We start from the raw sequence: 13,267 nt of genomic DNA on the forward strand, positions 1-13,267 counted from the left end.
TGTCCTGTGTGGGAAAATGGAGCCTAGGATGCTGTCCCATTTGATCTGATTAGCAATGAGGTATGAGAATGCTTCATAATCTTTAAAGGGGTTATTTTTAAAATTTTTAAATGTTTATTTTTTGAGAGAGAGAGAGCACGCGGGGGAGGGGTAGAGAGAGGGGGAGACATAGAATCTGAAGTAGGCTCCAGGCTCTGAACGGTCCGCACAGAGCCCGATGTGGGGCTCGAACTCACGAACCGCGCGATCATGATTGGAGCTGAAGTCGGGCGCTTAACCGACTGAGCCACCCAGGCGCCCCTGAAGCGTGGTGTGCGTGTGACCATCGTGATCTCCGCCTACCTCCTCCCTGTGTTGGGATGATCTCGTGAAGGAGAAGTGCTTTGTGTCATGACCCAGTACATACATAAGCAAATGTGAGGCTGTCACAGCTCTAAGCAGAAAGTGCATGGACACTGTGCTTTCTGATTTCTTTGAAGCAGGTGACATTTTGCAGTGACACGTGAAAGAACCCAAGTCCCCGCTCCAAGTACAAGAGCAGGAGCAGGGGCTAGCATACAGCCTTCTTTTCCACCAGTCACGGGGGAAGAGCAAAGCCAAAGGGAGTTAAGTTCTGGGAGGTAATACAACTCTTCGTGTCAGCCAGAAGGCCTTCAAAAGTGATCTTTCAGCTTTCTCGTGTTATGGATGGGACGCAGAGAGAGGCCCCGAGAAAGGGAAAGAATCGCCCAAGGGCACATGGCGAGCCTGTGGTTTCAAGCCTGGGCGTGTTTGCCTCCAAGATCCGCACAATCCCGATACTCGATACTCGTTCCCAGCCAGGGACAGTCGCGTTCCCCCCACACCCCGTTCCCCCCGGCTCCCCTTGCTGAACACCCGTTCTGACCGCACCACGGGGCCTGGAACGCGAGCCTCTGGGGGGGGGGGGGTATAAGTTAAACCACCCTGCGTGCATGTGTAGGTAGTGGATGGAGGGGTGATTCGTTTCATCCTGAACTTCAGAAGCCATTTCAGAAATCGGAGGCGGGAGTTATCTCCTGCTGTTGGGAGTGTTGATGATTTTTATTTTCTCCTCTATCATTTTCAGGGTTTTTCCAAAATATTACAACAAGCATCTATCATTTTATAAACCCCGCTCCCTCCACATCTCATTTTTAAAAAAGAAGGAGATTGGAGCGTGGTGACACGACCGGCTCTGTGCTGAGGTCCAGCCGACAAGGCCAACCAGTATGGGCCGCGCCAGGCAGAGGCCCCAAGCTGGTGGAGGTCCCGAGGTTCTCCGCCTCTCCAGCCTGGAGGCCAAGGCCACCGAGGCAGCGTCATCCTGAAATGTCCTCCTCTCAATACCGTGGCCAAATTGGACTCACTTTCCAGTGTCCAACTCCAATTCCGCTAGTCCTGTGAAGGTGTTTTAAAGCCCACCTTCCCCCACTGGGACGAACACCTATCTCCCTCCTCTGACCTCTGGGGGCACTTTCTTTGGATCTGTTTTGTCATCCTTCTCTGCCTTGTCCTGGAGTCTTTTATATCCAGGTCTGTCTCTCCTGCTGGGCTAAAGCCTCGAGGGCAGGGCCTGCATCTCAACTATCTTTGTGTTTCCAGGGATATTCTCAGCCCGGCACATAGGGATCTCAGAAGAGTGTTTGTTGAACTTCAGTGAATTGAAACTATAGACCCCTAAGGGGGGACGTGGCGATCTATGGGTTTATGGCAGGACTCATGAACCTCGGCACCACTGTCCTTTGGGGTCTGATAATTCTATGTGGGGGAGGGGGGCGGCTGTGGTTTAGTAGCGTCCTTGGCCTCTACCTACTAGATGCCAACAGACGCCCCCGGTTGTGACAACCATAAAGCGTTTTCATAAACAATCCCTCGGAGTAGGAGTTCCCATTTAGCAGATGAGATAGGCAAGGTGGACGGTGAGTTTGGACTTGGAGTGGGGTCTTGTGTGTAATTCTCCACTCCAAGTCCAGTGCCCATCTTGCTACCCCGAGACCCCTCCGGACCCCAGCAAGGTCTTGGCCTCTGCGCTTTAGTGTACCCACTGCACTCTCACCCCCCGTCCTGGGTTCTACCCTGTCCCCTTCCCCCCTGCCCGGCCCAGGGGCCTGTGCCAGGCTGTGACCCACGGGTTGACCCTCCCGGGCCATGCACACTAGGCCTCAGGCTGCGTCTGAACACGCTCTCTCATTGTCTCTAGCACCTTGGCCTCCTCCCCATGTTTAAACACGCTGATGGTGACCTGGCCCGTCTCGGAGCCATACTTGTTCTTGACGAAGACGCCGTAACGCCCACTGTCCTCACTGTTGACTCTTTCGATGGTGATGGTGACCTCCGACCCCTTCACCTCCATGTGGTAGCGGTCAAGGAAGGTGACAGGCTGGTCGTTCTTCAGCCAAGAGATTTCAGGGGTGGGGTCTCCCGAGATGACACAGGTCAGGCACAGGGTCTGGTGGAAAGCACAGGAAGGGAACACTCAGTCTGGCCTCCCCATGCTAACACTTGGCGTTCATCTTCACTATCCGCCCCCCCCCCCCCCCCACCGGAGAGCTCCCAGTACGTTTCTCTTGGTGATAAATGTATTACATGTGTTCTCTTGTGACCCCTAAAAGGACAACAGTAAAATGGGAGAGGCAATGTATTTTAATTCCGCATCCTTCATCCCTCAAGTTTTCTACAGGCACGTTCACTTGTTGGAATTTCAGACCATTGTTACCCTAGCAAATCTGCCCCAGATTGGCCTGAATTTTGCTTTATTGTTTTTGGTTGCATATCTGCCGTTAGGATTTTACCATGTAAAGAAGACTATACTGCTTTAATACAAAGATTTATGAATTGGTCTTGAAACTTCTTTTTGTTTTTAAATGTTGATTTATTTATTTTGGGGGGGGGAGAGGAAGAGGGGGAGAGGGAGAGGGGGAGAGAGGGAGAGAGAGAGAGAGAGAGGGAGAGAATGAATCAGCTTGGGGCTTGATGTCTCAACTTTGAGACCATGACCTGAGGCAGAATCGGGAATTGGACACTCACTCAGCCAGGCGCCCCTGAAATTCCTTGAACAAGCTCTAACACAGAGCGCTACAGTTTAACAGTCAAACACTCAGTGGGGAGCTGGGCACACATGCAGACTCTGAATCTCAGCCCTGCCCCTTCGAGCCGTGTAACCTCAGGAGAGTCCCTTGACCTCTCTGGGCTTCAGCTTCCTCAGCTACAAAGAGGGACTAGGAATAATCCCGTTTCCTGTGGTTGCCTTGGTGGTTAAACAGACTGAAGTACGTGCACGTAACGGAATAGTGCCTGGCACAAAGTAAGCACCATGCAAATATTAACGATCATTTTCTAGAACACTAGACTTGGGCATTTTCGGGTCTAGAGGGGTGTTTCGGGATCACCAAGTAGAACTCCTACGGAAACGGAAGTTCACTGACAGAAGGCTGTGACGCCCCGGGCCACCCAGAGAGGTGGGGTGAGCACCCCCACGGGCCCGACACTAGGCTCAGTGTCTCTCCTTATACTACACGTGCCCAGTGACTGTGGTCACTCGGCCAGACTCGGGTGGATCCGGCTCCTTCGGCTCTTGAATCCACGGTGCTACCTTGTATCAAGATCTGTAACGGATATGAGAGGGGGCAAAGCGTGGGACTGCGGGCCACGGGCGGGGGTTGGTCAGTACCTTATCTTCCATGATGGTGGCTACATCTGGCAGGCCCCTCACCACCTTGGCACGATCTGGAAGGGCAAAGAGAGACCCCCGGTGATGAATGCTTTCCTGCCAGCTGCTTCCCGGGATCAGGTTCCCCAGAGTGGGGGTTTTATTTGTAAGCAATGTTCCTTTTCTCTATTTTCATCATTTCGGGTAGAAACCTTTAAGTCTCTATTACGTGTTTCTTTGCCTTCACAAACAGAAGATAGGGACACGCTGTGCTTCTGTTACTGACTTGAAGTCACCCTTATGACCGGTGGTGCCTGAAGGTGACCGTGAGGTGCCCCTCCCCCTCCAGAACTGGGGAGGAGGAACGGGCCGGGGTCACCTGATGAAGGTAACGCGTGTGGACTTGGTGGTGGCATCCTTGCTGCTCAGGGGCCAATTCACGTCCCTCTGGGGTTGGGGCTGTGTCCTGGGCTGCAGGAGGCCCCAGTGCCCCAACAGGCAGAACCAGCTTCGGCTTTAAGGCCGTCCCCTCCCCGGCCCTCACCCCTCACCCAGAAAGCCCGCCCAGCCTCCCTCCTGTCTATCCCTGCCTTTCAGGCCCCGGCTGCTGCACCTGCTCAGTCCACACCCACACATCAGGCGTCCGTGGACACCTTATCCATCCATCTGTCGTCGTGTCCCTGCCGCCCACAGCCACACAGACCCCATGGGGAGCTGGGACCTCAGAGCCCTGCCAGGAGGCACGAACTCACGGGAAGCTGCCCCAAACTCAGACATGAAAATAACAGAAATACGAGGGGACTTACTCTTCTCAATGATGGCCAAGGCTCTGAAAAACAGAAATGGGAAAAAGGCTTGAGTTCCATTTGTTAAAGGACAGGCCTGCCTGGGGTGGGGGTGAGGGGGCGATGAGGGAAAGGCAGAGCTGGCTGAGGCTCCCCGGAAGGGGTCCTGTACCCAGCTCGTGCCAGACCCCAAGGGGCCGATGGTTCACGCAAGAAATGCAGGGGGCACTTACTTCAGCCTCTGGTGCTCAGCCAAGGCGTCGTCAAAAGCTGCCAGGAGGAAAGAGAGGGAGGTGGGGATGGGGGGGGGGAGCGTCAGAGCCTCAGCCCCTGTGACCTGCAGGTTACAGGGCTTAGCGCTGCCTCTTCCTCCACCGTCTTCCCATCCCTGTGTTCTCTCGGGGCAGTGCCAGGATTGGCTGGCGAGATGGGAGTCCCCTGCCCCCAAAAGACCACAGGATTTTCTAAACAGGTTTCTCTGCAGACAGACGGATGGACAGCTCACCTTGTCCCGAGAGATCAGTTGAGAGCTGCCGGGTATCCTTCCCGGCGGCTATCTCCAGGGTGTATTTGCCCTTGTCGGAGTCCTTGGGGTCCAGGATGTGGAGCCAGATCTCATCCAGGGTGGTGCCGGCCCTCACCCGATCACCACTCTCCAGGCGTTTTTCTCTGGATATGAGGGCAAAGAAATGTTGAACACGGCTCAGCCCATCAGTGCTGCTCTGCTCGTCAGTGCTGGCTGGCTAGGGGTCTACAGGCACCCCCACCCCCTCCCCCCCGCAAACTCCTCTCCTGGGGTTTTGTTTCCAGATCTGTGGGCTGACCATCCATCATTCATTCATTCATTCATTCATTCGTTCATTCATTCATTCAGCAAATTCATAGCACATCAACCATGTTCCAGTGCTGAGTCTGTATTTGTGATGTGTCCTTCAGCCTGGGACCTTAAAGAAACGGGGCTCCGGGGTCAGTGATCCCCACGTCCTCCACCCCCGGGGATCACTTCCTCACCTCTTCATTTTCCTCAGCTTAAACCCTCCCAGCGTGTCTTCCCACCATCATCCTTCCCTAGTCCTTAAGAACCATATCGACTCCTTCCCTTCTTTACTTGTATTTCATTCCTGGAGATGCCCGGTCCATGTCCTCAATGTTGTGTTGCAGAAGTGACACCTGTGGACCTGGTCACAGGGCTCAGAAACTCTGGCTAGGAAAGGAGCCCTTGGCTTTGACTCTCACTCATTTGACAAACTTGACCACGTCAGTCTAGCCTTCTCCATAGGATGAGTGCAGCAATGTCTGCTCCACAAGGCTGAGGCATGCAAATGGTAAGCAGCACCAGGAAAATAATGCTCTCAAACTGTCTACAGTCCCTTAGCTCCTGGCTGAGTTTCTGTGGGTAACTTACCCATCCTGCCTTCCGGCCCTGGCACGCAGTCCGTTGTCAGCCCCACACATCCCTCTGCCTGCACCTATCCCCTCAGCCTGGCTGCCTGAGTTTGCTAAGGCTGCAAAGACCCACAAAGGCGCCGTGACCCACCCGACCATCTGGTCCTCCCTCATTCTGCATCCTTCCAAGATGCTTCTCTAAGACAATGATGCTTCTGTGGCCATGGATGTGCTAGAAAAATGGGTTTACCACCAGGGTTCCTACCTTCCCTGGGGAACCTCCCTTCTGTACCTTTCAATGCTCTTCCCTATCCCTGATTCTCTGTGGAGAGCGTGACTAGTGAGAGACCCTGTCTCTGCCACCCCTGTGGGATTGGGCTCTGGGACAGATGCTGTCTGTCCTCCTCCACCCTCTACTCCCCCACCCCCAGAGCTAGGCTAGGGCTCCAGGGAAAGGCCAACTTACTTGTGGAACCAGGTGGTTTTCATGTACTGGATATTGTAGTACTTGACCTTGCTGAAGATCCGGATCCCCTCTTCGGTCCCCTGGATTTTCAGCGGGGTTGCAGAGAGGGCTGGGGAGGCAAAGGAGAAGGCCAAGGCCCTTTGGGCAGCACATCTGGGTGCCAGCCAGCTCCCCCCCTGCTCTACACGTGCGGCGGGGGAAATGCAGCATTGTGAGGAGGTACGAACTTCTCCGTCGATCTTTGAGGTTGGAAACTAAACCCATGCCTGGCAGCCAAGGCTGGCTGGAGGTGCGTTGGAGGCTATCTGGCATCAGGACAGGGCTGAAAAAAGGGTGGGGGGGCTTGCTTACCACCAATCCTGCCCAGCTCAGTGTAGATGGCATCCAGGGCTGGAGGGAGACAGAGAGATGGTCAGCTGACATAGGGTCCTTCGAGGGATGTGCCAGGGGTAGGCATGTCCCTGGGAAAGCCTGGTGGACCTCATGAACAGCTCAGGGTACAGGGAGCTCCACAGGATGTCCCCTCACTGGCTTGGGTCTGGGGCACTCACTGATTGATGGGACAGGGGGGCACCACGGATGGAGGACAAATAGGGCAGCCTGACAATTTTCTTGGAGGCTGAGTCAACCAGCCTGATGGCTGACTGAGCCTGGGGCTCAGTAGGGGGTGGAGGGGTGAACTCCGGCTTCGGGTCTCGAAGCCTAGGCTCACGGCGGTATGCTGCAGAGAACCCGGATTTCGGTATCGCAGACCAGGTCCCTGCCACCCGCCCGCTGTGCAGCCTTGGGCAGGTCCCTTAGCTTCTCTATTGCCCCAAGTGATATGGTGATCTCATAAATTTTACCCTACAGGTCATATCACATCTTGTGGTTCTGTGTGATCCCTGGGTCCTCCTGGCCCATCTCTCACATCGCCAGCTCCTACCTTCACCTGTGAGGTCCAGTATGGTGTCATCCTCCCCTCGATTGTCAGAAACCGTTGCTCTATAAATTCCCTTGTCCTCTTTGGACAGCTGGAAAGAAGGATGAGAGCATGAGGGTATTGGCATAGGTTCTGGAAGGAGTGCCAATCAGCCTGGGCTCCAGGCCTGCCCCTAACTCTCTGTGTGATCGCAGGCAAAAACTCTTCTTCTCTCTGGGCCTCAGTTTACCCATCTGGAATGGGTGATCTCTAAGCCTTCTTCTACCTCTGGAGCTCTTTGATTCCAAGTTCAGGGCTGGTCTGGGCCGGGGGGCAGGTAGCGGGAGGTGGGGGGGAACTGAGGGCAGAAACAGACACCCCACCTTTAGATTCACAGGCAGCTGCACCGAGAAGGACATGAGGACCTCTCTTTGCAGGGTTACCTGAGCTGCCCTGCTCCCTGGAGGCCCCGGCTGGAGGGACCCCTCTGCACTTCTCCAGAAGGAAGCGTGCTATCTTTTGGCCAGGACAAGGGGCTCCTTTCTGGCACGTGCTCGTCAACCCCAAATGAAGCCCGAACTGACACTCAGCAAAGCAAGAGCCTGGGTTGCGCTCCTGAAGCAAGGTCCAGCTGTCACAAGTGACCTCTTCTTGCACAGCATCTCCTTCGGGCCCTGGGAGAACTATCTGCTTCCCTGTCCCCCCTCAAAGGGTCTCTCCCACTCCGACCATCTCTCCATAGTGTGTTTTGAGGCAGAATCCAAGGCAGAGACAACCCTTAACCTGGGGATTGGAGAGCTGAACCCCAACAGACCTCTCCTGCTTGGCCCCCTCCTCCCCCAGTGGAGGCTCCAAAGTCCCAGCCAAACCGGGGGTGGGGGAGGGTGATCGTGTCTTTGCACTTAACCCCTCGGAGCCTCCATTTACTCGCCTGTGAGATGGTGGCATAATCCTTGCCCTGGCCATGGGCTGTCGCTACAAAGGGCGGTAACTCTTTGGAAGCCAGAAAGCCAAAGATAATCCAACCGATTATTACAACAAGCCTTGCGAGCTACGAAGCGCCTACTTGCCACCGAGCCCTGTGGCAAGGGCTTGCGCTGTGGCGACAAAGGCCGGTTGTGGCATCACCCCGGCCGGGATTTGGGGGAAGACCCTGAAGTCATTGTTCCCTTCCTGGTCAGCAAACTCACATTTGCTCCACTCCTCCGTGGCACCCCGTGAGGCCGCAGAAACCAGCCGCAGGGCAGAGAAGCATCGAAGGTTTGAGCACAGGCCTTGTGTTTCCATCTTAACCAGGCCACCCACACTCTGAAGGCCAAGTGGGCTGGAGAACGAAGCCTCAGGCCTGCTCTGCTCTGCCCAGACTCGCCTCACATAGCGATCGCCTTCCGGCCCTGAATCCTACACTCTTGGTCAGGGCAGGAACAAATCTTTGACTGAGCGTCCCTTCTGACCCATTCATGTTACAGACGAACGCTGAGCTCAGAGGACAATGACTAGCCCAAGGTCACACCGTTAGTGGCGGGGCCAGAAACGCAATCCAAACAAAAGAAATATCAGTATCGCTGTTCCTGCCTTTACTTAAAATGTTTCTATTTTCCCCTCCATGGGCTTTTTTTTTTTCCTTGCGTTAATTTTGGTTCAAAAAATACTGCGTGAAATGTTATTTATCTTGATTACTGAGTTTTTAGTGGCCCTTAAATTCTGTGCTCGAAGTGAGTGTCTCACTGGCCTCGTCCTGGTCCCAGCCCCGCTCCTGACTCCGTGCCCAGTGCTCCTGACTGCGTGCCCCGTGCTCCTGACTCCGGTGCCCAGTGCTCCTGGTGCTGCCTGGAGGGTGTGAGACCTGGGGTTGCACCTACCTCCTCGATGCACAGGATTCCCACTCCAGTCTGTGGGTCGTACTGACCGTCCGGTGTCTCTTTCTTCTGGAAGAACCACCAGAAGCAGGTTTCCTTCTTGGTGTTGGTTGCCTGAGGGAGGCAGGGAATGAAGAGACTCTCTCAGGCTTTCTCTTTTTAAGTAGGAACTCAACTCATCAGATCTCTCTCTCTCTCTTTTTTTTCCCTACAAACTTGCCTCTCCCTCACCCCCATACTCGCTCGTAGCTAATTCCTTCTTAGATCTCACCTAGTCCTTCCTTCACACCCCATGTCCTCTGCTCTTTCCACATTCTGGATTTGATCTCTTCTCTCCTCTATGTTTCCTTGTAAGCGTCTGTGCGTCTTACAGATCCTACCCTTCTCCGGGCATCTAAAGAGGCTGCAGGGTGCTGAGAAGGAGCACCAACCTTGGAGTCAGACTGCGTTAAAACCACGCTCCAGACTTCACCTCCTACCCCGTGGTCTTGAGCTGTTTCTCTACTTGTTCCCCGACCCACGCCTGTCTCACAGATGATTGTGAGGCAGATGGGTGCTGAGCACAGGGTCTGGCAAGGCTACTAACAAACATTAGGGAATCCCTCTCCATATATAGACCCCTCACTTGCTCCTGGCCCCCCCCCACCCCGGCCCCACAGAACCCCTTCCTGGAACAGCTGGGAGATCTAGCTGAAGGCTGATGGGACCCCCACTAATTTGGCCCCTGGGGCTTTTCCAGGGAGTAGCTTTGTTTTCTAGTTAAACTGGTCCTCCCGGGGCTACTTCTCCTTGGGATCAGCCAAGCACAGGACTTTGGGAAAGCGGGCAAGGACAGCCACCGGGCTGGGGGGGACGAGCCACATGCTCCCCGCACTGGGGGGGGGGGGGCAGGGCTGGAGGCAGGGGCGGGGATTTGCCTTGCATGTCAGCAGCACTTGGCAGTCCTCCGTGACCTTCCACTGCAAGGGCTCCTCGAAATAGGGACCTGCGAGCACAAAACAAACACGCCCACCGTCAGAGCTCCAGGCTCCGCCAGGGCGCCACCTGGTGGTGAGATGGGGGGCAGCCCGCGGGGGAGGGGCAGCTAGAGACCACAGGTCCCTCAGATTCTGCCGCCACCAAGGCAGGGACGGAGGTGAGGCAGGAGAGGTGCCTGGGGCGCCAAATTTAAGGAGGTGTCACTCTCAGGGTTGAGCTTGACCCTCAGGGGTGTTGCTCTGTGTCTTGTTCTTGCACCGGGACAGAGCTGCATTGAATTGCAGTGGCCCTCCCTCGGGGACCCAGTGGGGCTGAGGGACCTGTTAGCCCACCCGTCCCGCAGGTCCCTAGCAGGTCCCCAGCACTGACCGCTGGCTTGGTGGCCACGGCCTCTGAGCTCCACCCCAGCAGTTCTCACCCTGTTTTCTCTTCCAGTCTCTCCTCTTAGCGTCCGCTTTCCGCAGAAGTTTGTCAAAATCTGTGAACACATCGGGAGGAAGAGTTGTGAGCCGGGAGGAGCGTGGGGATGGACACAGGCCCCGGAGCTGAGAGGCCAGGTCGGGCGTGTGGGGCGGGCAGGGCGCGGCTGACCGTCATCCACCAGTGCCAGGGTGATCTGGTTTTTGGCTTTTCCATCCTGGAGCTGAGCCGTATAGGATCCTTTGTCATCCTCCGACAAGTTCTGGATGATCACTTCCACCAGGCCCTTCGCTCGGTCAAAATTGATTTTGCGGTTCTGGGGAGAATAAAGCCGGAGAATCTTTTTTGCCCTTTTCCTGTCCCAGGGAATTGGTACTGTGGGACACAAATCAGGGCGTACCTGGACTTGAAGGGGTGGGGGGTGCGATATGTGCAGAGTTAGATGCCTTCAGAGACTGGGGAGGAGGCCCTGGGTAACTCTGCTTCTCCTATAGACCCGGGCTGTGTCACACCGGCCCCGGGAACACCCTGGGGCCCAGCGGGCACAGGAGAGTCTTGGGTACTTGAGTTAACGGCAATTTATTTTTTATTTTTTATTTTTTTTAACGTTTATTTATTTTTGAGACAGAGAGAGACAGAGCATGAATGGGGGAGGGTCAGAGAGAGAGAGGGAGACACAGAATCTGAAACAGGCTCCAGGCTCCGAGCTGTCAGCACAGAGCCCAACGTGGGGCTCGAACTCACGGACCGCGAGATCATGACCTGAGCCGAAGTCGGCCGCTTAACCGACTGGGCCACCCAGGCACCCTGAGTTAACGGCAATTAATAATAAGCTCCAAACCCCCACTGTGCCACGTTTTCTACAAATCCCCATACAAGTTTAGAGGATAATATAAAAAATGCCTGTGTGCTTGCTCCCCAGAATTAACACTCATTTACATTTTGTCACGTTCTAACGGTTTTTAAAAGTTTTATTTTCCACATTTAGGACTGCCTTCTCTCTGGACTTATTTGTAGGTATGATTTGAGGGAGCCATCCAGTTTTATTTTTTTTTATAATTTTTTTAATGTCTATTTATGTTTTTGAGAGAGAAAGAGACAGAGGGTGAGTAGGGGAGAGGCAGAGAGAGAGGGAGACACAGAATCTGAAGCAGGTTCCAGGCTCTGAGCTGTCAGCACAGAGCCGGATGCGGGGCTCAAACTCACGGAGTGTGAGATCGTGGCCCGAGCGGAAGTCGGACGCTTAACCACTGAGCCGCCCAGGTGCTTCCCCCGCCCTTTCTTCTAAGTTTATTTTGAGAGACAGCAAGTGCAAGCAGGGGAGGGGCAGACAGAGAGAGAAGCAGAAGCAGGCCCTGCGCACTGTAAGTGTAGAGTCCCATGCGGGGCTCGATCTCACGAATAGTTTTATTTTTCTGTAGGGACAACCAATAGTCCCAATGCCATGCGCTCAAGGGGGCAGACTTTTTCACACTTCCTCTACCATGTGCCAAGGTCGCTGTTAATCTTTGTGTACAACTTTCATGTCTATTTTCTCGTTTGCTTCTTCTGATCCCGGGACAACCAGCCCTGTTGTACAGATGCAGAAACGGAGGCACAGAGAGGTGCAGAGGCCCGCCCAAGGGCACACAGCCCACAGGTAGGAGTCCTGACATCCAGCCCTGAGCAGATTCTCCTCTGTCGGAACCAGTGCTCCTCTCTGTAACACACATTGTCTGATGCCCACTTCGCCATCTGAAAATGCAATTTGCAAACAAGATGGCAGCATGATCGAATCTCTCCTGAGACTGAGATTGCCATGTTTGTAAAAACAGTTGAATGTGGGGGCGCCTGGGTGGCTCAGTCAGTTAAGCGGCCGACTTCGGCTCGGGTCACGATCTCGCGGTCCGTGAGTTCGAGCCCCGCGTCGGGCTCTGTGCTGACAGCTCAGAGCCTGGAGCCTGTTTCGGATTCTGTGTCTCCCTCTCTCTCTGACCCTCTCCCGTTCATGCTCTGTCTCTCTCTGTCCCAAAAATAAATAAACGTTAAAAAAAAAAAAAACAGTTGAATGTGGGCAACTCATGCTTCAATCTAATACAATCTATCCACAGGCATGATTTTTTTTATACCACAACTGTAACGTGAAGAAGAAATAAAAATCATATGCATTTCAATAGTAGATGCTCAGCGATAATCTGTCTTGTTGCACTGATTTATGACGAACTGGTTTGAATTTAAGAGAAGTTCAGTAAAGCAAAAAGATCAAAAGCCATTTTGTACAAAAAAGAACAGGAAAATGAACAAAAGAGTGTAGGGTCAGGTGGCTAACGGAGTAACTTGTCTATTCGTGTATATTAAAACTGCACAAATACTTTGTATCACAAGGTGAGGGTCTAGGTTCAGAGAACTGTAAGCGTGAATGTAGGTTTTTAATCTTAAGAATGTCTAGTAGGACAGTCAAAAGTTGTGTGTGTGTGTGGGGGGGGGGATGGAGAGTCTTTATCCGTGGGAGTGTTTCTCGCACTGGCGGGCCCTAGCCACCAGGTGTCCCCACCCCCATCTCATTGCTGTGACAAAGCATGTGGCCGTTCCTGAAATGTCCACTAGGGGGTGCTGTTGGCCCCGCCAGACGCCACATCCCGGACTGGAGTGGGGGGGCACCTCCCCTAAGAAGTCTGAGCCCCCGGTTACCGGTGAGCTGAAGATCTCCTTCTCGTTGAAGATTAGATGCAGCTCAGCGGCGGGAGATAACTTTTCCACTTCCAGCCACAGGCGCACCTCTCCTTGCTCGAGGATGTCAACGTTCCAGCCAGAGATCAGCTTGATCACTGGAAGGTGGAGGAC

General features: G+C 54.1%; 1 protein-coding gene across 5 annotated transcripts in view; it reads right to left on the reverse strand.

The window, feature by feature from the left end:
* Positions 1-1,030: 1,030 nt before the first annotated feature.
* Positions 1,031-13,267, reverse strand: part of MYOM3 (myomesin 3) — a 49,190-nt gene continuing 36,953 nt past the window's right edge. For 4 of the 5 annotated variants that reach the window (XM_003989727.6, XM_019836393.3, XM_023258312.2 and 1 more), the window contains 13 exons: positions 13,115-13,251; positions 10,616-10,760; positions 10,443-10,502; positions 9,964-10,031; positions 9,050-9,160; positions 7,212-7,299; positions 6,638-6,676; positions 6,287-6,395; positions 4,940-5,103; positions 4,668-4,704; positions 4,456-4,478; positions 3,671-3,726; positions 1,031-2,449 (listed from right to left, as the gene is read on the reverse strand). In XM_003989727.6, the coding sequence (XP_003989776.3) occupies positions 2,156-2,449; positions 3,671-3,726; positions 4,456-4,478; positions 4,668-4,704; positions 4,940-5,103; positions 6,287-6,395; positions 6,638-6,676; positions 7,212-7,299; positions 9,050-9,160; positions 9,964-10,031; positions 10,443-10,502; positions 10,616-10,760; positions 13,115-13,251 (1,331 nt within the window). In that variant the 3' untranslated portion in view covers positions 1,031-2,155. Of the gene's footprint in view, positions 2,450-3,670; positions 3,727-4,455; positions 4,479-4,667; positions 4,705-4,939; positions 5,104-5,148; positions 5,744-6,286; positions 6,396-6,637; positions 6,677-7,211; positions 7,300-9,049; positions 9,161-9,963; positions 10,032-10,442; positions 10,503-10,615; positions 10,761-13,114; positions 13,252-13,267 lie in introns of those variants that run through there. The other variant, XM_045035287.1, reaches the window with a different exon arrangement.

The sequence above is a fragment of the Felis catus genome, chromosome C1 (assembly GCF_018350175.1).
Source record: "Felis catus isolate Fca126 chromosome C1, F.catus_Fca126_mat1.0, whole genome shotgun sequence".
NCBI lineage: Eukaryota > Metazoa > Chordata > Mammalia > Carnivora > Felidae > Felis > Felis catus.